The sequence below is a fragment of the Coloeus monedula genome, assembly GCF_965178545.1.
Source record: "Coloeus monedula genome assembly, chromosome: 9".
Taxonomy (NCBI): Eukaryota; Metazoa; Chordata; class Aves; order Passeriformes; family Corvidae; genus Coloeus; species Coloeus monedula.
Window position 1 is genome coordinate 31,071,509 of NC_138789.1, and position 27,765 is coordinate 31,099,273.

The window sequence follows — 27,765 nt, forward strand, 5'->3', positions numbered from 1 at the left end:
CTCTGACAAGGGAAGAACTCTAAGAGCTCTTGCACAGCGTGGTGTCAGGTGCTAAGTGGGAAGCAGACCCGTGACACGTCCATGTGCCCACCACAGATCAAAACCTTCCAAAAATAAATCTGTTGCTGCTTATTGCTTATTTTACCCCAATCAAAGTGCACTGACGCTGTCCCGTCGTTGAGAGCAGGTGGCAGTCATTGTAACCAGAACCGGTGCTTGTCTCCCGCAGCTCCATCTCCTGCCATTCTGTCCCCAGCTACACAGCCAATCTTTCACCGGCATCCTAACAAAATCCCAGAAAAAGGCCTTGGGCTACGGGATTTATGGTGGGAGAGGGGGATGTGTTTCAGTGTCCCACAGCATACGAATTGTTTGGGGGCTGCCGGGAGCGGGTTTAAAGATGACAAGAAACGAAGTCCAGCCAGTGCTGACAGTCACAGGTGGCTTTTCCCATTCCTGCCTGTTCTCACTGTGTCCCTGCGCGGCGACACGAACACACAAAGCTCCAGGGGCAGCACCTTGCAGGCAATGGGAGCTTCTACACATCAGCATTTCCAAATCCACATCTTATTGGCGAGGGATCGCTGGTTCGCGGTCAGTCCAGCCGGGAGCCGGGTTCTGGTGGCAGCAGGTGGCAGCAGAGCCCTGCCAGGGCAGGACGGGCCCGGGAAAGGAGCGTGTGGGAGGGATTGGCGGCTCCACAGGCACTGAAATCTCATTTATTCGCTCTTTTGACACTCATTAGGTCCCAAAGAGCTGCCCTGCCTGTGGCCTGGCTGGAGCCAGCACAGGCTGCAGCGGGAACGGGGACTCTTTTTAGGGCTCTGCCTAAAGCCGCTCCCACCCAGACCCTCTCTCAGGTGCTGTTTTATCAGGGCAGCCACTCCTGCAAGGGGGCTTCAGGCTCTTGATACTGAATTTCATCTGTTTTCATAAAAATTTCCACTACTCCCTAAGTGTGAGTCAAAGAATTATGGCATTATTTAGGTTGGAAAAGCACTCTCAGACCACTGAGTCCAATCATTCCCCCAGCACTGCCAAGGCCACCACTGCCCCATGTCCCCAAGTGCCACATCCACACAGCTTTTAAATCTCTCCAGGGATGGGGACTCACCCCTGCCCTGGGCAGCTGTGCCAGGGCTGGACAACTCCTTCCATGAAAAAATTTTCCCAAATATCCAATCTAAACCTCCCCAGCACAGCCTGAAGCTGTTTCCTGTTGTCCTGTCACTTGTTCCTTGGGAGGAGAGACCAAAAATTTTTTTTTAAATTTATTTACCCTGGATCATAGACAGCAAGACAACATGGGGAGAGCAGGCTCCAAGCAGCGGGCAGCAGCACCTTGAAATACGGCAGCCAATGGAGGATGATGCCCAAATCAACACTGCAGTGGGGTGATGTGACAACTCCAGGGCTGGCAAGCAGGGACAGGAAGGAAAACCCTACAGCTGGAGTTGTTCAGGCTGGAGAAGAGAAGGCTCCAGGGAGACCTTAAGAGCCCCTTCCCATAATTAAAGGGGCTCCAGGAGGGCTGGAGAGGGACTTTGGATGAGGGTCTGGAAGGACAGGACAAGGGGGAATGGCTTCCCACTGCCAGAGGAGATTGGAGATGAGGAGAAATTCCAGCAACAAATCCACAATATTGTATATTTTATTTAAATTAACAAAACTACGTGTTTTCCAGGTTGCTTAAAGCATTCTGTAAAAACTGAACTCAACCTAAACAAAAAGAAAGGATATATTTTAATAAGACCCAGGGACTATTTCCGAGACATATGAGTAGGGCTGAGGAATGAAGAAATAAAAAACCCACCCACACACACACACACACGTACACACGCCCCGTAAACAAATTGTTAGTGTTTGACACAAAATTTGGTTTGAAAGCTGCGGCTCCCTGTTCGTGGGGTGCCTTTACAAAACGCACTGCTATAGTCTAAGCTGGAAAAGAACCCACGGACACAGCTATGGGAACAACATAAATATCACGTAAGAACCCAAGGGAAAAGGGATGGTAAAGTTGCAAAGTCGAGCGTTCAGCTGGGAACGTTCTGGAGTTACAGGGATCTGCGTTGATGTAATTCACTCTGTAATGGAGTAACTACTACAAGTAGGAACACTGCTTGGAGCTGCTTTGCCTCCAGGGGCAGGGGAAGCTGGGACCCTGGTGAGGGTGATCACAACAAATGGAATTGCTTTAGGAAAATCCTATAGGGGCTCCAATTAATACATATGGAGCAGCTTTTTGGCAGTGTGCCTGGTGTGACACATCCTGATTGGACGAGCCCCATGTGATGGTGCACAACTTGGGGTGCCCAGCAACCAAACCCCCTGCAAGGTGATCTTGTGGTGCCACCCTCTCTTTTTTCACAGTCTTGAGCTTTACTAAATGGATTGTGGTAAATGAATAAATTCTGGAGTGGGAATCGTGATGGTACCTGGGCTGACAGGAAGGAGTTTCCCCTCTCTGCCTCCTCTCTAACCCTTCAGCAACACACAGCAGCAGCAGCAGATTCTTATCTTGTAGGGCCAAAACTGGGAGTTACGTGTTACCAGCAGTTAACACAGACATTTACTACTGCCAGCTCATGAGGCTCTCTGGACGCTCCAGGCCATGGAAGGTGTGCCCTGAGCAGCATAGACCCTTCCCCAGCATTCACTTCTCCAAACTGATCCCAGCAGGGTCCAGCTCAAGCCTCCACCCCGGATCAGTTCCCACTCCCCACTCTCTGCCAAAGGCCTCCCAGCACGGGGCTGAGTGAGCCCAGAGCCTGCGTCTGCTCTGGGAAAGCAAAGATCCACATTAGTGCGTGACCAGCGGATTCTTTCAAGTCCGATAATCCCTGGAAGAATCCAGCTCTGCTCCAGCCCGGCAGTGCATGGAGCGAGACTGCCCAGCTCCCAGGGATGCACCATAACAAAAGGGGAAGGTGGAGGAGGCCACAAAAGCACGGGACGCCAAAGGGACTGAGAACAGGAAGGAGCCGGCTGCAGGATCAGCACCTTGGGAATTTGAGTCAGGAGCGCTCTGTTCTCCTGCAACTCAGCTCAGCATCCAGGCTGGACATTCCCTGTATTCAACAAACACCTGTAAAACCTACTGAGAAAGCAGTCCCTGCTTCTACTAAAACCTTACTAACAGCGTACTCCTCTCCCAGCTGTGCTTCATCCAGTGACAGAGCGTGGCTGTAGGGCTGCACCTAAGACTCAGACAAGGGTCCATACAGTTACAGTGGTGGAATTAAATGTTTTTACAACAAGGCTCCCCCCACAACCAACACCTTGTGTCACTTGCACACAGGAGCAAACCCAGAGTACTGAGCATGTGCTCCTGCAGCACCTTTACGCACCAGGAAACACAGCAAAATCAGACCAGCCCCACGGCAGCTCTGCCCCGGCCCCACATCTGGATGCGCGACTTTGCAACCTCAGTGCCCTTCCAGCAGGGTTTTACGTGCCCGAGTGTAACACAATATACACAGCCCTCCCCCCAGGAATAACTACACCATAGTAAAGAGTTACAAATGTTCTGCTCGCTGTCACTGCTCTGTGAATGCACCAGGGATGGGGTGCTCGAGGAGCGGATGCAGCCAGAGCGGTCTCCTGCCAGAGGGACTCGTGTGTCCTCTGCTCCCCACCCCAGGCTGGTCCCTGCTGAGGCACCTCCATGTCACTCCTGAGCCTCCTTTCGAGCCAGCTTGTAGACCTCTGTGGGCCCATCCACATGGGTGATGGTGGTGGTGAGCTGCAGCTCCTCCCCGCTGTTCACCCCCAGGTCACCTGAGAAACAAAGGTATTCCTTAGTGCAGTCTCACAATAAAATATGGGACTATTTATTCCCTCCAAGCTTTCAGCTGCCTAAGCCACGGACCAGCAACCTTCCTATAAATTGTTTTATTTATAGTTATTTAAATAGAAGCACAAGAAACACATTGAGGGGCTAGAACATGTCCAGAGAAGGGAATGGATCTGAAGAAGGGCCTGGAGCCCCAGGAGCGGCTGAGGGAGCTGGGAAAGGGGCTCAGCCTGGGAAAAAGGAGGCTGGGGGGGACCTTCTGGCTCTGCACAGCTCCCTGACAGGAGGGTATATTTTCTCCACTCCTCATCCCTCCATCTGAGCTACATGGTTCCATTTGGGCAATGCTAAAAAGCACAAAAACCATCCCAAAGGCTCCAGCCAGCCTTGGCTAAAAGTCAAACCTACCTAACCCAGCCATTAATTAAAATGCCTGCTTGGGAACCCAAACCATCATTTACAAAACTTTTCACACACTGAGTGTGCACTTGGGCCAAAAAAAAATGCACAGAGGGCATCCCCTACTTTGTATCTCTTTGTCCCCACGAGAGCCCTCAGGTCATTTGGGGACATTTACCATTGGACTGGTCTTCGCCGTAGTTCTTGTGGGATGGCGCGTACAGGAACATGAGGGCGAACACGTAGAGATTCCACATCCCATAGATGCCGGTAAAGAAGGCGCTGTTCACCTGGATCGTGATGTCCCCCCACTTCCAGTGGCCTTCTGTCACCTGTCCAGAGTAAACAGACACGGACAGGCCCTCAGGAAGAGCAAATTCCATAAAGATACAGCCTTGGAGTAAATCAGTGAGAACAGCATCGATTCAACAGGACGCAGGAAATGGAGTGTAACAGGTTCAGTGAGGCAGAAGTCAGGCTGGGATTCTCCACTTCAGACTCAGTCTGCAGGGAAAAAATGCTCCTGACAAAATGATTCCCTCAGGACTCCTTCAACTCTGATGTCTCATTTAATGTGACCGAACTGCTGTGCTCTGTGATACCCCTGCCACAACCATGTGCTCAGCACAGATTGGCACACAAAGGGCACTACCTGGGGACATCCCAACACATCCAACTGCTAGAAATAGACCTTTTATAGCAGGAAAACCAGCGTGAATAACGGGGGAATTGATGTGCTGAGCACGGCTGGCTGAGGAGGGGCCAGGCTGACAGCACCAACCTGCTACATGCTGAGGGCTGTCAAGATCCATGAAAGTATCATCAATATTAATATTCCTTGAAGATACACAGACTGCTCAGGCTAAAGTGTTGCTTTCTGTTACAGAAAAGCATAAAGGCCAAGAAGAAAACTAAAGTAGCTTAAAAACAGAGCCATGGAGATGCTCCGAGGGCTGGAGCCCCTCTGCTCTGGAGCCAGGCTGGGAGAGCTGGGGGTGTTCACCTGGAGAAGCAAAAGATCCAGGGAGAGCTCAGAGCCCCTTGCAGGGCCTGAAGGGGTTCCAGGAAAACTGGAGAGGGACTGGGGACAAGGGATGGAGGGACATCTGCCAGAGGGCAGGGATGGATGGGATCTTGGGAAGGAATTGTTCCCTGGGATGGCGGGCAGGCCCTGGCACAGGGTGCCCAGAGCAGCTGTGGCTGCCCCTGGATCCCTGGCAGTGCCCAAGGCCAGGCTGGACATTGGGGCTTGGAGCAGCCTGGGACAGTGGGAGGTGTTCCTGTCCATGAGATGGGCTTTAAGGTCCCTTCCAGCTCAAGCCAGTCTGTGACTCCATGATTCAAGCAGTGATAAAAGCTCATTCGTACGGAGGCGACATCGGAGCTCAGGACAAACAGGTACAGCTACTGCTGGGCACAGCAGGGCTGCAAAGTCAACCCAGGGAAGGTTGGATGCTGTCACATCTCCGTGGGCACACAAAGCCACCCGAGTGTTTCAGTGTGAACAGAACATTTTCCTCTCGCTGAGTTCTCAGAAATGACTAAACTCTGTTGGCCGATTTTCCGCACGGCGCAGCCCCAACGCCGCTGGGAGCCGAGGGCCTTTGTGCTGGCTCCAGCCTCAGCAATTGCATGGCAGAGCTTCAAATAAATGAAAACAACTTCTTCAAAAGCAACTTGTTATCAAACGTGCTCAGAACAGGCCAGTCCTGTCTGACCAGTGATGAGCCGGCGTCGGGAGCGGCTGGGAAGCGGCGGCTGATGCTCTCCCAGGAAGCCCAGAGCCCTCCCTCACCTGGCTCACGATGAAGAAGATGACAGTCATGGCTGCACAGGCCAGGGTGATGAGCATCAGGAACTTGAACCTAAAAATCAGCCCCTGTTTAGAGAGAAATGTCACTGGTCACATTAACAGAATCCACAAAACCCATTTTTGGTTTTAGGATAGACAAGACACGAGGATAAAAAATAAAAAATAAAACAAGGGTCCAACCCACGAAACCCCAAAGCAAAACAACCTCCACCCACTCCCGTGCCGTGCTCAGCACAGCCCATATCCTCCGCTCCCCACACGTCTGCGCTCCTGCCGGAAGCTCCGCGCGGGGTGGGCACGTCTGGACAGCGCTGCCTTTCCATGACATTTGCTCAGTGACTGATTGAGCAGCAGTTAATTGAGTGGAAGAGGTGGCACATTGGTGTGAGCAGGGCTGCAGGAGGGGACAGCCTGACAGCTCAAGGCTCTTGTAAAACAAACACGTGGTGGGTCGGTGTCTCAGCGTGGGCTCGGGGTCTCACCATATTCATCCTCATCCCCAGCCCAGCTGGGAGGGAGCTGCAGCGATTCCAGTGTCTGGAAAACCTGGCTGGCTATCACAGAATGGAGATTTCAAGACAAACTCCTTGGCTGGAAATCCCACTGCCCACCACCCCTGCTTTCACTGGTTTTACAGTTTTACTTACAAATTCTTTTGGTTTTGGGTGAGTGCGTGGGTTTTTTTAGCCTGGTTCTGGAATTTAGGTGGAAATGTCAGTGTCTGCGTAATTACCCTGCCACACCATGACAACAAAGGACTATTAATTTAACTCTTCCACACCAGATCTGTGCTCCCCAGATGTCTGGATGTGGAGCATTGCATCAGCAGCTCTGCACCATGAGCTGAACTCCTGTGCCTCCTGCTAGAGGGAAAAACACTCAGTATCTGCTTCAAATTCTCTCAAGTCTAATTTTCTAAATGTTTTATGTGAACTCATGATGGATGATAATGATTTATTTAGAGCAGAAGCGACCACGGTTTAACAGAATAACTTTGGGGATAAATATTTGCACCCCTGTAGAAGCAGGTTGAGCACTGAGGGTGAGTTCCTCGGGGCTGGCAGCAGGCAAATCAGGTAGGACAGAAAAACATACAAAATTAGGGGCTAAAAACGGGGATAATGGGGGGAATGTGTTGTGCTTTGAGCTTCCAGCAACTTTGTAAGGAAATGACCCAACCCCAACAATCTGAATTTACACCATGAAATACCAGCTGGTCTTAGCAACGCTTGCCACTAAGCACAAAAATTAATATTAGAGGAGGAGAAATGGAAGTATGAGATTATGGATAAAGGAGGTCTCAGAACAGACTCTGAGGTCCAAAATATCTTTTAAAAACAAGGAATCTGTGCCACCAGGAGGGCCCTTACCTCGTAGTGAAGGCGGCGAGCCTTGCTCATGGCAGGGAGGCTCGACTGCTTCCCACTGATGTTTCTGAACACTTGGAAGACCATGAAACACAGGAAGAGAAAATAGAGGCACAGGCAGATCCCTGCGACTATAATAAAGGCCATCTGTGCAGAGGAAGTTACGGGAAAATGGTACAAACTAACAAGAAATCCTAGAAAACATGATCCAGGTGATTCCCATATTCAGTTCCCCAGTGATCTCCTGCAGTGCCTGAGCCACCCCTGGCCACCCAAAAGCAGGGGGTTTCCCCACACCTCCCAGGCACCTGGCAGGAGGGAGCACCTCCCTCTCCCACAAAGCAGGGGAAGGATACAGCCAGCTCTGTGCCCACCTCGGTGGTCCAGATGCTGTAGAAGGGGTTCTTGAGCTGCACTCCCCTGCAGAGAGGAGAGAAATCACCAACTGTATCAGAGGCCAACAGGCTCAGAGGGCCCCTTGGTCACTCTGCAGCCTGGGAATCATAGAGTGAGGGAATATCCTGAGTTGGAAGGACTCACAAGAATCACTGATCCAACTCCTGCCCTGCACAGACACCCCAACAATCCCACCCTGTGCCTGAGAGCACTTCCCAAACGCTCCTGGAGCTCTGGCAGCCTCAGGGCCGTGCCCATTCCTTGGGGAGCCTGGGCAGTGCCCAGCACCCTCTGGGGGAAGAATCTTTTCCCAAGGCTCTGCATGGGAAGAGCCAGCTGTGCTGCAGGTCCCTGCTGCAGGAGGTGACCAGGAACCTCTGCTCCGGGATGGCCGAGCCTGGGAGTGGAGCTGCACCCACCTCTCGCACATGTCGAAGATGAAGAGGCAGAAGGAGCCCACAGCAATGGGTCCAACCTGCTTCCAGTACCCCGAAAGCCGATTCCGCTCGTTCTGGTCCTGATCACGAGGTTGGGAGGAGGAGAAAAAGGAAAAGCAAGTTATCCTCAAGTCCCCTCAGCTGGTGCAAGTCCCCACAGCATGATTTCCAACCATCAGCAAGGGAGCTGCCAGGTTTTCCTGGAAGTGGGGCTGGAAACCACCTTCTCACAGGTGTGGTACCCACCATCATGTGCTCCCCGCAGAAGATGATCCAAAATGAGAGCAGCATGGCATAGAAGATGCCCTGTCGAATGTCTCCGAAGAGCAGCATCCAAGTCCAGTCAAATCCGATGGAAAACCACTCCACGGGGATGTTAATGAACGTCATGGAAATTCCCAGAGCAAAGATGACCCTGGAGAGGCACAAACACCATCTCTGTCCAGTGTGCAAGGGAAGGACAGAGCCCCAAAAGCCAAAGCTGTGCGTGGAGAGCAGCAGATGGAAATCCAGCACCGTCTGGGAAGTGTCACCTCCTGCCACCAAACCCCCTAGGACTGAGCTCCTCCGAGCAGCTCCTCCTTTTCCCTGGGTTTAATGGGAAAGAAAAGAGAAGCTGTGGGGTCTCCAGCTCCCACTGTGCCTGGGTGGAGGGAGGGGATGGAGAAGAGACAATTCCTATGCCCCAGTCTTGGGCTCTGCCTGGGAACAATGATCACCTCAGTGGGGTTCCCTCGTTCAAGGTCCCCTGGGCCACCACAGGCCCCTACTCACTTCTCCAGCAGGACGGGAGCGCGCGTCATCAGCGTGATCCGCCTCCAGTACCACACCATGATGATCAGAATGCTGGGCGTCAGGAAGGTCTTCATGGCGAACCACACCTTGGTGAAGCCTCCGTTTTGATGGATGCCCTGAGGAAAACCAGGGTACAGGGCTTAACATCATCATCCTGTGCTTCTCCTCATGGCAGTGTCAGGAGAGGCACACACATGGAAGTGCATCCCAAAGATGGTTTGGCCGATGATGGACAGGGAATGGGTGAGCCCCCAGGCCACCTGGGCAGGTTCCAGAAGGTCTGAGAACAAATGCCAACAGACACGGCTTCCACGGCGAGGAAGAGAGGGAATTCTGACACAGCATGGAAAAAGCTGGCGGAATTACTCCCAGACAAGTAACGAGATACTCATGGAGCCAAGTCACCCTGGTGGGAAGAGCACTGGCTCATTAACATGTTTCTCCAGCCACGCGTCCTCCCACCGCCGTCTGCAGCCACCGCAGCCGGGGTGGGAGGGCCTCCAGCTGGGAAAAGCATCCCTGCTCACCAAGCCTCGAGGGCGGGCAGAGCAAGGATCACTGACAGCCTTCCCAGACATGGCCACAGACAACTCCAGGACAGACCAGGCCCCCTCTGAACTCTCCTGTTCCTCCTCAGCTCCTATCCATAAGGAGGACTCTGCATCCCAGGCAGACTGTGGTGGGAAGCAGAGGACACAGGCAGCTTGGAGGCATGGAAGAGGCCAGCTCTGGAGGCCTGGGGAGGGCTCCTCAGAAGAGCAGGCAGAGAGGGCATCCCCTGGGAAGCACAACAGTGCCACTGCAGGCAGAGGAGCTCGGGCCAGGAGCTGCAGAGCCCGAGCACACATCCTGGGTGGCAGAGGGCGGACAGGACACTCACCACGAGGCGGATGTCCTTGATCTCGCCGATGCCCACGTTGATGCCCTTCCTGTCGTTGACGGGCAGGCGGATGTTGATGAGGTAGTACTTGTGTGCCACGCTGCCGATCTCCATGAAGGGCAGGAAGTCGCAGTCGTAGTGACGGCCCTCGGACTCCACGGTCTGCAGGAAGGGCAGGGAGCAGAACCATGGCCCTCAGCCCCCAGGGACCAGCACACCACGGAGCCCTCAAACTGGGAGCACTGGGAGCACCCAGGGCCTGTTTGCAAATTCCAGCCTGTGCGAGACAGTGGCTGAGGGACATTTTTCCTCAAGTTTGATTGTTTAGGATCACTGAGTAAATAAGGTTTGACCTCAAACAGGTTCACATTTCAGGCTTTAATGGCAGGCTCCCAAGACAAACCCTCCACAACTCCCTAACAGGAGGTGAGAGCCAGAGAGGGATTGGCCTTTTCTTCCAGGTAAAAAGTGACAGGACAAGAGAAAACAGCCTCAAGTTGTGCCAGGGGAGGTTTAGGTTGGATATTGGGGAAATTTTTTCATGGAAAGGGTGAGTTCATGGTTCTCTGATTGGAAGAGGACAACTCCCACTCATCCCCACCACCAGTGTCATCCAAATTCCTTACTTTTGGAGAGCCAAAGGTGCACTTCAGCTTCCTGATCTCTATGGCATGTGCTATTTCCTCCCAATCATTGAACATGTCGTCGCGATAGGCCAGCGACACATCCAGGGTGATCTCTGCGTTTTCCTCTGCAACAGTAAAGAGACAGGAGGCTCAGAAGCTTCCCAGAGTAATTAAAAATACTACACAAAGCTCCTTTATGAAGACAATTAACGAACTGAAGTTGAGCTACGCTGGCCTTGCTGGAAAAAGCCTCAAAACCAGCTGCACACAACAGCATTGATGTTTTCTATGTGTCTTGTTTAGCTTAAGCTGTTCTACAGAAGGTTTTTGGAGCCCTCCCCTGCTCCTCCACACCTGCCCTGACTTGTTCCTGCCTCTGCAGATGCCCCAACTCGCACGTCAGTGACACACACAAAGCTCATGGCCTGGCAAGGTCACACATCTGTGTGGGGCCAGGAGCTCATCCTCTCCTGGAGCTGTTCACAGTGACAGTCTGGGATACAACTGCTTGGAAAGGTGCTCCTGCCAGGACACTGCCAGGGGGTCCTTGCTGCCAGGACGGAATGAGGCTGCAACAGGCTTGTTCAGGCTGGAGCGAGCTCATTGAGGAGCCGTAACTGAGCGAGTTCATGCACTGGAGCTGCAGCTGAGGCTGCCAAGGAGCAACACGCCAACACTTTCAAAAACCTGAGGCAAGTCTGTACCAGCTGCACCAGCTGGAAAATCCTCCTGTTTACCAGGCACAGATCCCAGGGAAGGCTCTGAACAAGGAACACGCTCCAAAACGAGCATGTGCATGTTACAGCCCAGCCTCCTTTTGTAGGGCACCAAACTCTGAGAGCTGAGGCTGGAAAACCTATAGAACCATCCACCATGGAGAAGTGTTGGGAGATGGCTCCAGAACCATCCACCATGGAGAAGTGTTGGGAGATGGCTCCAGAACCATCCACCATGGAGAAGTGTTGGGAGATGGCTCCAGAACCATCCACCATGGAGAAGTGTTGGGAGATGGCTCCAGATCCATCCACCACGGAGGAGTGTTGGGAGATGGCTCCAGAACCCATCTTTTCAGCTATATTTTTGTTGGGAATACGTGGTGGCACACTCATCCCACCGGATGGGAAGGGGCGTGGATGGGATCTGTGGTTTGGAGTTCTATTTTTACGCCCTTCGGAGGTGGCCGGGTTGTGCATCTGATGTGGACACTTCAGGATTTTTCTGAGCATTTTTGGTGCATGTGATCTATACCATCCAGATCCATATCCAGTCCCTTTCCAGAGCTGCCAGGAGTTGGGTTTCAATGAAACATGAATTTGCCATCTCAGATCCGCTGTTTAGGAGACCAGCAAAACAGATAAATGGGAACATAAGGTTGAACTTGGCCCGGCTAAAAAGAGCTATGAACTCCATTTCAGAAGCCATAAAACCAACTGGAATGCTTGGGATTAAATCCAAGAAAAACAGCTTTCAGTTATTTCGTCTTTGCAGTCCAAATGTTGCTGCTGCCATCGAGTATGAAAACCAGAAGGCAGAAGATGAACTGCTGTGTGCCTTTCCAGGCCAATGGATTAGAAGCTCCCTCTGGAATTCCATCAGTCTCTCCATTGGGGTGACACCTCCCCTTGGAAATGAGTTTTGTGCAAAGACCTTTCAGGGCTGTCAACATAAAATATAGATATATCCATATATCCATAGATTGCAGCACAGCAGACTGATGGCAGAGCTGTGTTAGTGGTTGGACTCCATCTTAAAGGTTTTTTCCAACCTACATGATTCCATGATCATCCTATGTCAGCCTTCCATCAGCAACTCCCATTGTCCCTGAGGAACAAATAAGGACAGTGACAGAGAACCAAATTTTCAGAAGATTCATGCCTTATTCACATTAATCGGAGATTGTGAATAGACAATTTTTTTGAGAGGGGAGGGTGCCCTTTTCCTGCACAGCATTAAACAGCCTTAAACTGAGAGGAAGCAGGGTCAGATTGGAGCTTAGGGATAAATCCTTCCCTGGGAGGGTGGGCAGGCCCTGGCACAGGGTGCCCAGAGCAGCTGTGGCTGCCCCTGGATCCCTGGCAGTGCCCAAGGCCAGGCTGGACATTGGGGCTTTTAGCCTGGGACAGTGGAAGGTGTCCCTGCCATGGCATGGGGTGGAACGGGATGGGCTTCAAGGCCCCTTCCAGCCCAAATGAGGACAAGACACACTCCTGGAGGCTTCCCAGCCTTGAGCCCTGTGACCCCCCCAGTGAGGGACTCCCTGTTCGTGCTCCAAGCACCACCAGTGTAATTTTTCCTGCTGGCATTTTACTGCCCAGGATCTTTTCCATGAACCACTTTTTAGGACAATACTTGCCCAGGATATCTTCACTCATATTACAATGGCCTAAAAATAGCAGAGTTGTTTCAGGAGGGGGCTCTGTGCCAGCTGCACACTAACACAGCTGGCTGGGGAGAAGCCTATGGCAGGCAAGCAGAAATGCTGGAATTATTTCCATTATACTTCCATGCTTCAGCAGCTCCCTAAAATTACAAAACCTACCAAAAAGCCCAAGGCTGGATGAATTAGAAAAGGAGGCTGCAGCACTCAGCCCTCTGACTGTACACAGTTGCTTTCCAGCTGCAAAGAAACTCCATCTCCTTCCTCTGGCCCCCTTCTTTCCCAGTTCTGGGAAGGGGTTTTAATAATTGAGAGCACAATGCATCAAGAAAGGACAGGGACAGCACAGAAATAGCCTCTTCCTCAGAGGAGCACTCTGAGTCTTTCCCAGCTTTCTGGGAAGGAGAAACACAGGGAAGTAGCTCAGCTTCTAAACATCTGTGTTTTCCAAAAACATCCCCAAAACATCTGTATTTCAAAACCACTGGAAGTTCAGAGGGAGTTCCCAAGGTGAAGGTGATTAGGGCTGGTTGATCCTCCGAAAGGTGCAGATCCCACGGGGTATTCCAGGAGGCGCAGCCCCTGCCAGGCTCTTCCAGGGCACCTTACCAGGGCTGCCCTTCCCCTCTGTCCCAGGAAAACCCTTGCAGATGAGGAGAGCTGACACAGGACTGGATGAGGAGAGCTGACCCAGGGCCTGGATGAGGAGAGCTGACACAGGACCTGGATGAGGAGAGCTGACCCAGGGCCTGGATGAGGAGAGCTGACCCAGGGCCTGGATGAGGAGAGCTGACCCAGGGCCTGGATGAGGAGAGCTGACCCAGGACTTGGATGAGGAGAGCTGACACAGGACCTGGATGAGGAGAGCTGACACAGGACCTGGATGAGGAGAGCTGACACAGGACCTGGATGAGGAGAGCTGACACAGGACCTGGATGAGGAGAGCTGACACAGGACCTGGATGAGGAGAGCTGACACAGGACCTGGATGAGGAGAGCTGACAGGACCTGGATGAGGAGAGCTGACACAGGACCTGGATGAGGAGAGCTGACAGGACCTGGATGAGGAGAGCTGAGCCAGGGTCTGACTGCTGCTCTCTGGAGATGAGGAGTCAGCCATGTGTCACTGACACCTCTCAACAGCCCAGCTGGCCCTGCCCCGGAGCTTCCCTGTCCCAGGAGGGCTGCCGCATCCTGGAAAAACCAAACTCAGGTTTACTCTGTGCGTTGGCCTTGCTTAGGGATTGCAAGGGAAGAGGACAACCAAGGGCCTTCGAGGAAAAGGCAGGAGACAGTTTGATGTGGCTCAGCAACATCCCTGGTAAAGGCCAAGGGGAACTGGCAGAGCCCAGGACCCTGCACAGCACCTTGGGACCCTGAGGTGGAGCTGCAGGAGCCAGGAGAGCAGGATGTGCCCCAGGCAGCAGCTCCTTCAGGAGGATAAAGCCTGTGCAGCTCCCAGCAGTGCTGCTTTCCTGGATGATCCGAGGTAGTTCCAAGACAGTTTTTAGGACAGTGACCGGAGGCTTCAGCAGCTGCAGTGCCCTCCAGGAGTGGCCCTGGTTTGGGACCAGCCCCTGCTGGCATCGACCACAGCAGGAGGAGGCCTGGAGGGCTCAGAGCCCCAGAGGGAAGAAACTTGAATTGTTGCTTTAAAAGAAGAAATGAGGTTATTTCACATCCTTATCACTGCCCCTTTAGAGGAGCTGATCCCAATCACCTGATCAATGAGGCCCTTTCATTTAACAGCAGGGGACAGACCCACACATGCAATTAGTTCAGCTTAACAAGTCTTCTGTTTATTTCCTTAAGAGCTGTTATAACACAATCTAGCATGCAATAAATGTGTTACTAGTTCCTGAGATTTCACACTTAATTTACATTTGCCTTCAGCTTGGCACAAAGTGTTGGAAAATCCCCAAACCTTCTTTTTATTACCCAGGGGGTGGCCCAAGATGAGCTTTTCTGCTTTGAGATCTGAAAAAAACCTCCCACCTTCGCAGGACTCAGTCTCTGAAGGGCACAAAACTGAAGCACAGGCTCTGCTCTTGCAGCAGAAATACTGCCAGGAGCTGGTTTAGCATTCCAGCAGCCTGCTCCAAGTGCTCAGCCAGCTCCTGACTCCAGCACGGTGGTTCAACTTGAAAATCCCTGGAATAAAGAGCTGTTTCCCTAATGCAATCATCTATCCAAGTGTAAGGAGGTGAGACCTTAATAAAGGCACAAAACTTGTCTCTCTGTATTTCAGAGATAATTACAGGGATAGGAACACAGGTGAAAGCTTTCTACAATCTCATTTCTAACCTATCTGAATGATAATGCATTAAATAATCCCTGCTCCATCTCTGCAAGTGCTCAAGGTTGGGCAGGGCTTGGAGCAACCTGGGACAGTGGAAGGTGTCCCTGCTCATGGCAGGGGTGGCACTGGAGCTCTGAGGTCCTTCCTAACCCAAACCAGTCTGGAATTCTGGGATAAATAGCTGGAGGAACAGTTCCACGCTGAGCAGGAAGGGGGTCAAGGACACAAAGCTGGCTAAAAAAGCTCCTAACCCTGACTAACTCCCTGAACTGATCCCACTCCACAGATCCCTGAACATGGAGCCAGCCCAACAGCCAGGCTGGAGCCAGGGCAGGAGCTGCACACACCCCAGCTCAACCAGTCTGGAAAGCAAATTGTTTATTCACTGTAGCTTATAGTTAGAGAGGGATTTTCCCCAAACACTTTAAAACATGCACACACATGGACAACTTCTGTTCCAGGGAGGGCCAGAGCAGTCCTGCCCTTGCTGCTCTCAACATAGTTTTGCAGGTTTTTTTGCAGCATTATTTTTGAGTTTGGGTGGGCTTTTTGCATTTTGGGGTTTTTTTGGTATATTTATTTAGTATTTATATAATAGCTTCAAACTGAAAGACGGGAAATTTAAGTTAGATATGGGGAAGGAATTGTTCCCTGGGAGGGTGGGCAGGCCCTGGCACAGGGTGCCCAGAGCAGCTGGGGCTGCCCCTGGATCCCTGAACTGTCAAATGGCCAGGCTGGATGGGCCTGGGACAATGGAAGGTGTCCCTGCTCATGGCAGGAAGGAACAGGACGGGCTTTGAGGTCCCTCCCAACCCAAACCATTCCAGGATCACCAATTCCCAGGTTCAGAACACGCTCCAGCACCACCTCACTGTGCGTGGCACCAACACAGCTCACGGCCCAAGGTAAAAACCCCTTTAGAGGAGGCACACTGGGACATGAGAGCCAGGCAGCACCTCCCGGGTGCCAGTCACTTACTGAGGTCGTTGTCCATCTTGAAGGCGATGTCCAGCTGCATGATGAAGAGCATGAACTGGAACCAGGGGCTCATCTCCTTGCTGGGCAGCGGGATGTGCACGGCAAACACGATGTCGTTGGCCTCAATCTGCCGGCTCACGGCCTCATCGAAGTCCTTGAGCTTCTTGCAGTGGTTGGGTCCCCAGGGCATCAGCCATTTGGTTTTGTGGTGGTTCTTCCTCACATCAATGCACTTCACTGACATGTAGGGAACAGCTGTCGTGGGGCTGGGAGCTGGGAATGCAAGAGAACCACATTTGTAGCATCTTCAGACATCTGATACAGTGGTTTCCCCAGCAAAACTCGCAGCTCCCCACTCGACTCTTTGAAGGCAATTTAAAACAAATGCACCCAGTGCTGCTCCTTCACAGCTCTTTGATCTCACAGTCAAGTAATTAAGTTTATTACATCCACAGATGTATTACTGACTTTGTAGTGGGATCAAATTAGGATTAATTGAAGAGCTGGGATCTGCTGGTTCGGTCTCAGTCACACAAAATCATCCTGATTTACTGAAATCTTTTCCTTCCTCTGTGCTCACTCAAGCAAATCCACACAGAAAGCATGTGCCCAGAGAAACCTGGATGGATAAACTAATCTCAGACCTCGTGGTCCAGCAGGGCAGGGCAGGATTTACCCAGGGGATTTGCACCATGCAAGGCCACACATCTTGGGCAGGAAGGTTTCCTCCAGAGCAGTGAGTGGGATGGGAAATGAGACTGCAGAAGGTGATTTTCATGTTGTCACCACCCTCATTCTGACAGATAATCCAAGACTTCCCTTCCAGATCACAGCCCCCCCCCCCCACCCCCCCAAAACTCCAGCAGCAATAACACCACCCTACAAACTTCCAACATTCCAACGAGGAAAACAACCCCAGAGTGAGCTTCACCCTCCCGCTGCCCCCAGCCCCGTACTGCTACACCCAGATGATTCAGCCCTGGCTCCCTTGTAATTTGGGCACAGCAGGATCATCACAGCAGCTCTGGAGCTGTTTGGGATGGCAGCCAGGAACCCTGTGGAGCACCTTCCCCAGCGTGCCACCTCGGCACAGGGTGACATCCACATAGCTTCCCACGGGCAGGGAGAGGTGACTCAACACCAGGCGGGAGGAAGTTACTCAAAAGCCAAATGTTTATAAACTGCATTTTTTCCATTTTTTCACAGCACTGAGTTTCTTCCAGCTCCAAAGGCACAGGGGTGCCAGGATAAGGGTGGGCTCCAGGGGATTGGCATGAACAGGTGGGCAGTGCTGGGTTAATGGCTGGACTCCCTGACTTTAGAGGGCTTTTCCAGCTGAAAGGATTCCATAAGTACTCCCAGATTCATTCATCTCAATCCACATGTGCTTGGTGGATCCGTTGCACTGCCACATCCCAAACCCTCGCTGCATACAGCTGTCCCCCAGGAATGACACAACACTCGGAGGTTAAAGCAACCCCAAAACCAAACAAGTTCTTAATATCAGAATCAGGGAGTGTTCTGAGCGGGAAGGGATGCACAAGGATCAGAGTCCAACCCCTGCCCTGCCCAGATCCCCCAACACCCCCACCCTGGGCATCCCTGGCAGCGCTGGCCAAATGCTCCTGGAGCTCTGGCAGCCTCTGGGCTGTGCCCATTCCCTGGGGAGCCTGGGCAGTGCCCAGCACCCTCTGGGGGAAGAACCTTTCCCAATATCCACCCTAAATACTGCAGCAAGAAACAGCAAAGTAGAATAAAACGAAGCATTCAACAAACAAACACAAATGAAGCTGCAAGTCGAGGGTTACAGAACGCTCATGACGTGCCCATAGTGCATAAAACACTACAATAAATGTTGATTCCTCCACCATGCCTCGATGCAGAGCCCAGTAACCACAGCTAAAACTGCGGCTGGAAGGAAATATCGGGAATATTGCTGTGAAATAAGCCAGGCATTTCAGCCGAGCTCTCTGAGCTCTTCAACTCCAACAGATTCTGGGTGATTTCGAAGGCATTTCTGAATTAAGAGACATCGTTCCCTCTACAGAGAAACCGAATGTTTCTTGCTTTGATGCAACTCATTATAGCCATAAATACATGTTTTCATCACTGCCTGATTATGATTTTAAACACTTGGCACGCTCCCTGCAGCCTCCCCTCTGCCAAAGTTACAGCTTTGAGGAGCATGAGACAATTACTATACATATTCCTCGTCGGGAATCGCGCACCAAACAAACGTCGGCACTTGGCTTCCATTACTGATTTGGCTCCTGGCCCATTAAATCCAAGTGAGTGTTGAACCAAGTGGAAAAAAAATGCTTTGTGGAGCTGCAGCCAAGTCAGCCAACAGCATTACAAAGTGCTATGCAAAACAAAGCTCACACCGAGGGATTGGAGCTGTGCTGTGGTGCCAAGGGCTGCTCCCAGCCCCCCTGCCCCAGCCCCGCTGCCCCCAGCTCTGGTACCCCCAGCCCTGCTGCCCCCAGCCCCACCACCCCCAGTCTGGGGGATGCAACAGCTCCATGGATTCCAGGATCTCTGTCAGCCTGTAAATAATTGAACAGCTCTGTGTGCATAACACGCTGGATCAGCCTCGTGCTCCGGGCTGCTCCTGCCATGAGAACTGCAGGAATGCAGGTACCACTTGCAGTAAGAGGAGCAGGGCTTCCAGAGCAAGGTTTGGCAGAAGCCACTTGGAGTGCAGCTCTCTGGGAGCCAGCTCAGGCATGAGCACCCAGGAAGGAGTCCTGGCCCCAGGGGCTGGCACAGCCATGAGGCAGAGATCCCTCGTGCCAGGGGGTTGGACACCAGCAGTGCCAAATGCCAAGGGCAGGAGGTGCTGGAGCTGCCAGCACTGCCACAGGATCACAGACTGGTTTGGATTGAAAATGACCTTAAAGTTTGTTTCATCCAACCCCCTGCTATGGACAGGGACACCTTCCACTGTCCCAGGCTGCTCCAAGTCCTGTCCAACCTGGCCTTGGACACTGCCAGGGATCCAGGGGCAGCCCCAGCTGCTCTGGGCACCCTGTGCCAGGGCCTCCCCACCCTCCCAGGGAACAATCCCTTCCCAATATCTATCCTAAACTTCCCTTCTGCCTCTGCATCTCCCCCAGCAGGGCCTCTGGAGGTGCCCAGCTCACTGCAGAAATCCCAAGTGTATCCCAAATTACAGGGGCAGAGCAGATCCTGCTGCTCCCTGTGATGGTTTTAGCCAGCAAATACTTGGAAAGCCGGACACCTTCACCAGTGCGGCCACCACTGCCCAGGGAGGGCTTCCCATGGACTGCCAGGGCCACCTCAGCCGTGTGTCACTGACTGAAACAATCCTGCACGGAATTCCATCCTTTCCATTCAGCCAGGAGGTCAGGGCAGGGTGCTCAGGGCCTGATCCTACCACGGCAGCAGGAAATAAGATTCAAGGGGCTTCACTCAGGAGCTAGTCCTCAAAGAAAAAAAAATACACTGCTTTTCTGGTTTTATACTTAAATCTTTAGGTAAAAAAATTACTGAGACGAGTGAACTCAATTTTTAGCATTTTTTGGGGGGGATATTATGTACACCCAGTTTCAGGCAAGAGCCACCATCACTCAGTATTTTAATTTCAATATATTAAGCAGATCTTCAAAAAGCTTCTGTGATAAAGCCTCAATCACCTCCTTCCTCCTGCACACAAGTTCCAGGATTTCCATCCCCTCTGAGTCCTCCACCAGCCCTCACCTTGGGAAACACATCCTGCACCTTCTCATCCCAGCACCTCCAGCACTCCCATTAACCACCGACCCTTGCTCCAGCACCATAAACAAGCCCTTTGGAAACTCTCAATTGCATTGTGTCCACATTGATTAAAGCCTGAATCCCCCTGACCTCGGGGGGATTTAACTTCTCCCGGCACCGGGAGCATTCTGCTTTTCTACTCAATTACCCCCTTCGGAGCCAGCCAGCACTTCCCAGCGAGCACACACAAAGGGCTTCTGCTTCATTACCCTAAGCGACTGCAGGGTAGGAATAAACAAGCTAATTTATCATGGACAGACCCAGCTTTTCCAACTGGAACAGCCAGAACCTGAATAACACCGTATATACACTCAGGATTATAAATATGTCTTTATTGCAGCATGGATTTTTCTTTTCTGCCTCCTTCTTCCCTGACCTCGATGCCACCAGTTTAATATATTTGAGTGACACAGAGCCTTTTAATTACTGTTTCCTTCATAGTTCTTATTTCACAAAGCTTTTTGGAACATTGCAGCAGCTTTTATACACAGAATAACTATATTTAAAGAAGCCCACTGCCTACGGGAAGCCCACTCCCCCTCGGGAAACGTTTTTCTTTCTTATATTTGACTTCAAGCTTTATCCAGACCAAAATCCTTTAAAGCCCCATATTTCTGTCATCGCCAAGATATTTTTTTCAGTACTACAGGTTTCTCTTTTTTGTTTCAGACCATTAAAGTGAGCCTGTCCAAACCATCAAACCCAAGCTTGTTGGGTCAGAACAGAAATATTATGGCTACCCCTGGATCCCTGGAAGTGTCCATGGCCAGGCTGGACAGAGCTGGGAGCAGCTTGGGATAGTGGAAGTGTCCCTGCCCATGGCAGGGGTGGGATAAGATGGGATTTAAGGTCCACCCAACCCAAACCATGCTGGGATTCTGTGACTCTACAACCACCCAGTCACATATTCCTGGGCACTCTCACGTCCCAGGGGTTGTGTTTTTCCTCGAGGTTTGTTCTCCAGTGTTACTTTTGCAACCTTGCTACCAGCAAAGCCTCTTGAAAGCAGCACAAACTGGAGGTTTTTCCCAATAAATCAGTTCCCAAGGAGCTGCAGGAGCAGCCGTGCCCAGAGCCCTTAGAACTGAGGGAACAGGGGATTCCCAGCTCCCTGATAAGCAGCCAAAGGGCTCCTGGGGAACAGAGATAAAGAATTATTCCCTCAGCCCCAGGCAAGTCACAAAGCAGGGAAATCTTATGAGGCACAACTTGCTGGGAGAACTAAATGAATGATCTCCATAATTCACATCCATATTCAACAGCAGCAACGAATGCAAATGAGGTGAGCACGAGCAGAGCTCCCTAAATGCAGAAATGGATATTCAAAAATATTTTATTTAAAAGAAGAAAGAAAGAAAGAAGAAAAAAAAAAGTGGTAGAACAGTTTTACTGATTGCCACAGAGAGCCTGATCTTCTTCCAAGTCAGTTTTCCAATGGGATGAGATGCATTTCCTGCAACGCCCAGCCAAGGTATGAAATCCCTGCACACAGATCCGAAAGAGCAGGAGAAGCTGTTGTTATCCAGCAGCTTTTCTCCTGAGCCTGACACTCCCCAAGATAAGATACCTTGGAAACTGCCCGTGCTCAGATATGTGAGGAATTTCATCTCCATGTGAATGGGCTGGTCCAGGCCCTTCCCCACTGGACACCTTGAGCCCTTCAAAGGCTTTCCCAGGCTATCAGGGAGTTACAGCCTGACTTCAAAGGCCATAAGTGTTATTTACCAAGGAAAAGGCTTCCTGTGTAATGGCTTTCCCTCACAAAGGGCAGGGAGGCAGCAGGACCACTGCTTGGGAAGTGCTCAGGTCACATTTAAATCGACAGAACAGGGGAGCAGCAGGAGGACTGAACTTGTCACCTGAGCTCTCCCAAGTTTGCATTTGGAAGCGATAGAGCTGTGAAAAGAGAAAAACCCAGCACTTCAGAGGATTCCCAGCTCCTCAGGCCCCAGCACTGACATTCCTGCCTGGGAACTCTCCATTTCTGGCACTTTTGCCCATTCAGCTACAGTTACAGCTCTTCAAAAGAAGAATTGAGCAGACCTAAACTAAACAGACATGACCTTTCGTGTCTGCTTCTCCTCGGCTCCCAGCGCCTCTGCCAAGGCTGCAGCCCTGCAGGAATGTGTCTATACAGAGGATCCATTGGCATTCATGGCCACGGAGCACCGACCAGCTCCTGGAGAGGCCCTGGATGAAAGGAAGTCAGGCACACAAAAATGTTCTTTGTCCCCAGCCTGAAACACTCTTTCCTATCCATACCTTGGAAATCCGAGCGCCTCCCCTGTCAAAAGATCAGCTCAGCCCGAGGAAGGTAATGAAATCCCAGGAAAGAAAATGAAATCCTGGAAACTCGCGGCTCAGGAGCCAAATCAGACATTTAGATAATGAGCTGGGATTGTGGAGAGCTGCTCAGCCATGGCCACACATGACTCATTATCTCTCCGGGCCAGACACACAAGGAAGTTTGAGCTCCTCCAGTCACAACAATTCTGTTTTTTCCAGCCTAAACCAGGGAAGGGAGCAGTGAACCTGCACCTCCTTAAATCCATCCTCTCAGCCCAGAGGACTCATGTGCTAAATAAATCCCTCCACTTTTCCAATCAGTTAAATTTGCAAAGTGTACAGGTGGGCACTGGACTCCCAGCATTTCCCTGCGTGTGAACCTGCTCTGGATTTGCCTGCAACACAGAGAGTTCTCCTGCATTCCCTGGGCTTGTCTGAACCAAGAATCTATGATCTGGGACAAGGCATCCTTAGACTCACGGAAGTTTGAGTTGGGAAAGGACCTTTAAAGTAACTCACATAAAATAAGTCAATGAAAATTCCCTTCTGAGAAGTTTTTGAAGCTGGGATGTTGCTGCACAGACATGTGGGGTTATTTTCCTTTAAAAAATACTTTATATATACAAAAATTCTCGGATGCAAAGGTAACTATAAGGGGACACCAACAGCTTCCCAGAGGGGAAGGTAATTTGTAATCAAAAGCTTTGTTTTCAAAACAACCAAGAGGCATCAAACCCACATAAATCCAGTCAGATTCCATACACACAACTTCCACCCCGGCAGCTGTCGGGAGATGACACCAGTGTGTCCCAGCTCAGCTTTGGCCTGGAGCAGTTGTGGTGACCTCCACTGGAACATCCCAGTCAAAATTCCCAGTAACAGGCACAGCCAGATGGATGCTGCAGCTGGTCCAGCTGTGGGAATCATGGAATTGTTTAGGGTGGAAAAGCCCTCTTAGGCCAGTGAATCAAACTGTTCCCAGCACTGCCAAGGCAACCCTGACCATGTCCCCAAGGGCTTTTAAATCCCTCCAGGGATGGGCACTCACCCCTGCCCTGGGCAGCTGTGCCAGGGCTGGACAGCCCTTTCCAGAAGGAATTTCCCCAATATCCACCCTGCCCCTCCCCAGCCCAGCCTGAGGCCGTTCCCTCTCCTCCTGTCCCTGTTCCCTGCGAGCAGAGCCCGACCCCCCCGGCTGCCCCCTCCTGTCAGGGACTTGTGCAGAGCCACAAGGTCCCCCCTGAGCCTCCTTTGCTCCAGCCTGAGCCCCTTTCCCAGCTCCCTCAGCCTCTCCTGGGGCTCCAGCCCCTTCCCAGCTCCCTCAGCCTCTCCTGGGGCTCCAGCCCCTTTCCCAGCTCCTTTCCCTGCCCTGGACACGCTCCAGCCCCACAGGGTCTCTCTTGTCCTGAGGGACCCAATGCTGCAGCCAGGGTTTGGAGGTGTGAGGTTTGTCCTCATGCCTTGTCCAGGGCTCTCACAGCTCCCAGCCTGCACAAGCCTGGTGGCATCCCAGGACAGCCACGCTGGATCCAGAGGAGGCAGAGCAGGCAGGGCTCCTGGGAATGCCGGCATGGCTGTAAATCATCATCAGCCTCATTCCTCACAAACGGTAACAGAAACCATTCCTGGGGATCCCATTCTCCTGTGATACACACATGCCATCATTTACAGCGGATAGTGGAGACAAGGCTGCATTAGGACTAATTTTATGGATCATGTTCTGTCTCCCACTGCTGCATCCCAACTGAACACATCACACACAGCCCAGAAGCGTGACCTTTAAACAAGATGTTTTCCATGAAGGGAGCAGACACCGTGAATTCCATGGGGTCTGAAGTAGTGACAGCCCCACTTTCTGGAGCCAACAGTTCATTACCATAGCACAACAAAGAAACAGCTCAATAAAATTCTCTTTTGGGGTGTTTTCTCCCTTTTGAGATTTGCAAAGCTCCCTCCAGGCATGGGGACTCCACCCCTGCCCTGGAGAGCCTGCACCAGCACTGGACAACCTTTTCCATCAAGAAATTTTCCCAAATATTCAGCCTAAAACTCCCCTGGCACAGCTTGAGGCTGTTTCCCCTCATCCTGTCCCTCGTTCCCCGGGAGCAGAGCCCGACCCCCACCTGGTTACCCTCTCCTGCCCTGGGAATGTCTCCCATCCATATGCATCTCATGCTTTGCCAACAGCCAGCTCTGAGCAAATCCCACCTGAGAGCTGATAAGGTTCCCGCTGCTAAATAAAAGAGCTGTTGGAAATGTGGAAGATGCATTAAAACTCTGGCATCACACACTGACTGCCTGAAAACGAGCTGGGAACCAGCAGTGGCAGAAACCCCCTGATGTGAGGAAAATCAGCTCTGTGGTGGTTGTATCAGGTACCAACTGCTGCATTTGGGTATTTTGGACTGGCACGAGGGATCTGTTAAAATAGAGCACTTAGTCATTGTTTTGAAACATGACCTAAGTGCCTGCGAGGGGAAAGGCTGGCTTGGCTTTGCAGCCCTGTCCCACTCGTGTACGTATTTTGGGTTGTCTAGACCTGGGCACACCAAAATAACTGGATTTTGGTGTCTGTTGGGTGTGCTGCATCAAACCAGAGCAGGGCCACTGTGTCAGTGCCACCTCTGCTCCCACCCCACCTGGTGCCACCCTTGGGAGCAGCTGTGGGGTGGCACTGGGAGCGCTCCCAGCACGGCTCCGGTCCCTTCGGAACGCCAGCCACCGACCCACTGCCCACCACGAGGAGATTCCTTGCAGGAAACACCACGTGCTTGGGAACAACTAAAGGGGTCGGTCCCAAGCCCCTGGATCACAGTTTCCAGGGATACAGGGAGCCCAAAACAAGGCAGGGTCCTGGGAAGAGCTGCCTAGCCTCCCAGGCTGTGTGTCACCCTGCCAGATGTTGGGGACCACACCTAGGTTACACATGGAACTTAGTGTTTCACGAGCACCAAATATCCCTGGATTTCCAGCTCCCAGGAGGGCTGGCTGGGAGCTGCTGGCTCAGGGAGGAGCCTCTAAACTCCTTAAATGCATCAGAAGAGGTGAATGGTACAGAGGAAAAACCTGTTTGGATGATTGATTAGAGCAGCTTGATCTGAGGGAAGATCAGAAGTGGGGATTTCCAGGAATTAAAGAACTTTTGGGGCAACACCCCCTAGGACTTGACCACAGACAGAAGATGCATTTACTCCAGCAGTTTGGAGTGACTGAGCTTGCGCAGGAATTCCAGCAGTTTGGAGTGACTGAGCTTGTGCATGGCATTGAACTCAGCCCCAAATCCCTGTCCCTGCTGGCCCCAGCCCATCCAACCTGTCCATGCAGCTTTCCAGCCCCACCTGGGAGACCCATCGTGGATGCCCAGCAGCAGCAGCCAAGAAAGCAGGGCATAAACCAGCTGGAAAACTGAACCAACAGAATTTGAGTTCTTTAATCTCTGAATCCCTACAAAACTGAACAGAAACATTTGTCTTTCCCCTGTAAAGCCAACCGTAAGCATCTGTTTGTCACATCTGTCCCCAGATGCCAGCACAAGCGGGGCTTTCTGAGCACACCAGCCTTTGGAACAAGCAACTATTTAAACTTAGTAGCAAGAAACTGCTAGGAAAACCCTTTTAAGATAAAGTCTGGCTTCTCTGCATAGCACAGGCCAAGACATTATCTCAGGAATCAGCGGCAGGTTCAGTAACCTGCTCTCGAACCAGCTCTTAAAGAGAAAAAAAAAGGAAGGAAGAAAGCTAATCCTGATAAACTTTGTGTGGTTTCAGGCCTGCAAGAGCAGGAAAACTGGGTTTTAGTCAAGATGTGCCAGTGAATCCCTTGTGATGGAGGTGAGGAAGCTTTCCACAATTATGTTTAATGGAATTTTATGGGTATTAGAAGCTGGTAATTAGAGGGTTCACAAAGGCAAAGCACCAATGGGCACCAGGGACACGGAATTTGCTTCCTGAGGAAGGGTGAGAGCTATTCCTTCAATCCCTCTCAAACAGGGAGAGCATCCCAACTGTATTCTCCCAACGAAGTGCAACAAAGTTTCAGAGTGATGTTGACCCCGATTCTTCCTGAAAACCCCAAGAGCTCCGCACGGACCCTGCCCGGGAGGAAGGGGATGGACCCCGGGGGAGCCAGCCCTGCCCCAGGGATGAGGGATGCCCCCGCAGGGCTGGACAGTCCTTCCCGGACAGAAGGGCAACATTCCCACCCTGGAAATGAAAACCCATCATTCCAAGGAGCCGGCGCAGAACTCAGCTGCTTTCTAGTAAAAAAAAAAAAAAAAAAAAAAAAAAAAATTAAAAAAACCCCAGGACTGCCTCAAGCTCACTCTCCTCCATCTTCCTCCTTCCATCCCGCAGGGAAAACTCCCCTCGCCGGAGGCAGCCCCCGCCGCAGGGCTGTGTCCCAGTTCCCATATCCCTGCCTTTGGGAATGCTCCGGGATAAGTAAACACAATCTGGGCTTTAAAGTGCCCGGTGCGGAGCTCCGCGTGCGGAGCCGGGGGGGCCCAGAGCCGAGGGGTGTCGGGGAAGGGGATTTAATCCCCCGCTCGCAGCCACGAGGGTTTTCCACGGGCAGGAAAACCCAGGCCAAGCCCACGCGGATTTGAGCTTCTCCTGGAAGAGGATCGGGAATGGGGGGTCCCTCCTGGAGCAGGAGGGGGAGGTGGAAGGGAGGGGGCTCCTCTTGGAAGAGGATCGGGATGTGGGAGTGAGGGGGTCCGTCCTGAGAGAGGCCGGGAGGAGGAAGGGAAGAGCGGCGATCCCTCCTGGATCGGGAGGGAATGGGGAGGTCCCCCGCAGAAACGAGCCCGGACAAAGGGCGAGTCCCCCAAAAAACCCCAGAGCAAGGACCCCCTCTCCCACCAGTCATTCCCCTTTTTCTTTTCTTTTTTTCCCCTAGATTTTTTAATTAATTTTTTTTTTTTTTTGTTCTCATTCTGGCAAGGGGCGAGGTTTCCTCCCGCGGCCGAGGCACGGGGAGGTGCAGCGCCAAGAAGGGAGGAAAAATCCTTTTAAAAAAATAAATTATTATTATTTTCTAAGCCAACTTTGAAACGCGAGGCTCCCTGCGCGATCCGTCGCCATACTGAAGCTTTCCCACTTCCCTCTTTCTTTAAGTCCAGGCTGAAACCAGGCCAAAAAAAAAAAAAAAAAAAAAGAGAAAGCAACACAAAAACTTTTCCTTGGCCGGCTCCCCCCGCAGCAGCCGCGGGACGGGCACAAAGGGCCCGGAGCCGGGATCGCCTGGCTACAAAAGCGGGTAATGAGATCATGGGAGCGAGTCAGCGATACTGTAACCAGCACTGAACAAGCGGGCAGCAGCGGGAGGAGGAGGAGGAGGAGGAGGAAGGCAAGCGGCCCCCGGCACTCACCGATGAGCCCTCCCACCAGGAAGGCGATGACTTGGAACACGAGCAGGATGCCCCCGACGATGCAGAGCTTGCGGGTGCTCATGTTCTCGATGATGGCCCCGGCCATGCTGGCGGGGCTGCGCGGGCCGGGGCGCTGCGGACGGAGCGGGGGCCGCGGGCAGCGGGCGGGCCC

The 27,765-nt window shown here is 52.0% G+C and overlaps 1 protein-coding gene across 2 annotated transcripts; it reads right to left on the reverse strand.

The window, feature by feature from the left end:
- Positions 1-1,633: 1,633 nt before the first annotated feature.
- On the reverse strand, positions 1,634-27,765 carry WLS (Wnt ligand secretion mediator). 2 transcript variants are annotated; one of them, XM_082287032.1, is made up of 12 exons: positions 27,594-27,765; positions 16,163-16,435; positions 10,510-10,634; positions 9,884-10,045; positions 8,983-9,119; positions 8,455-8,623; positions 8,191-8,288; positions 7,750-7,795; positions 7,379-7,522; positions 5,991-6,074; positions 4,374-4,527; positions 1,634-3,780 (listed from the first exon to the last, which is right to left on the reverse strand). In XM_082287032.1, exons 1-12 carry the CDS (start codon positions 27,697-27,699, stop codon positions 3,671-3,673), a joined length of 1,608 nt encoding a protein of 535 aa, XP_082143158.1. In that variant the 5' UTR covers positions 27,700-27,765; the 3' UTR covers positions 1,634-3,670. The 2 variants fall into 2 exon arrangements, with proteins under 2 accessions (XP_082143158.1, XP_082143157.1); XM_082287031.1 differs by having other exon boundaries at positions 7,732-7,795.

Bases quoted from the DNA above. Each gene is read 5' to 3' on its own strand.
- WLS (XM_082287031.1), bottom strand. From the start codon at position 27,699: ATGGCCGGGGCCATCATCGAGAACATGAGCACCCGCAAGCTCTGCATC. The intron at 6,075-7,378 runs GTAAGGGCCCTC...CTCTCTAAACAG, and splicing joins CTCGCCGCCTTCACTACGAG to GGGCTGATTTTTAGGTTCAA. The intron at 3,781-4,373 runs GTAAATGTCCCC...TTTGTTTCTCAG, and splicing joins CGGCGAAGACCAGTCCAATG to GTGACCTGGGGGTGAACAGC.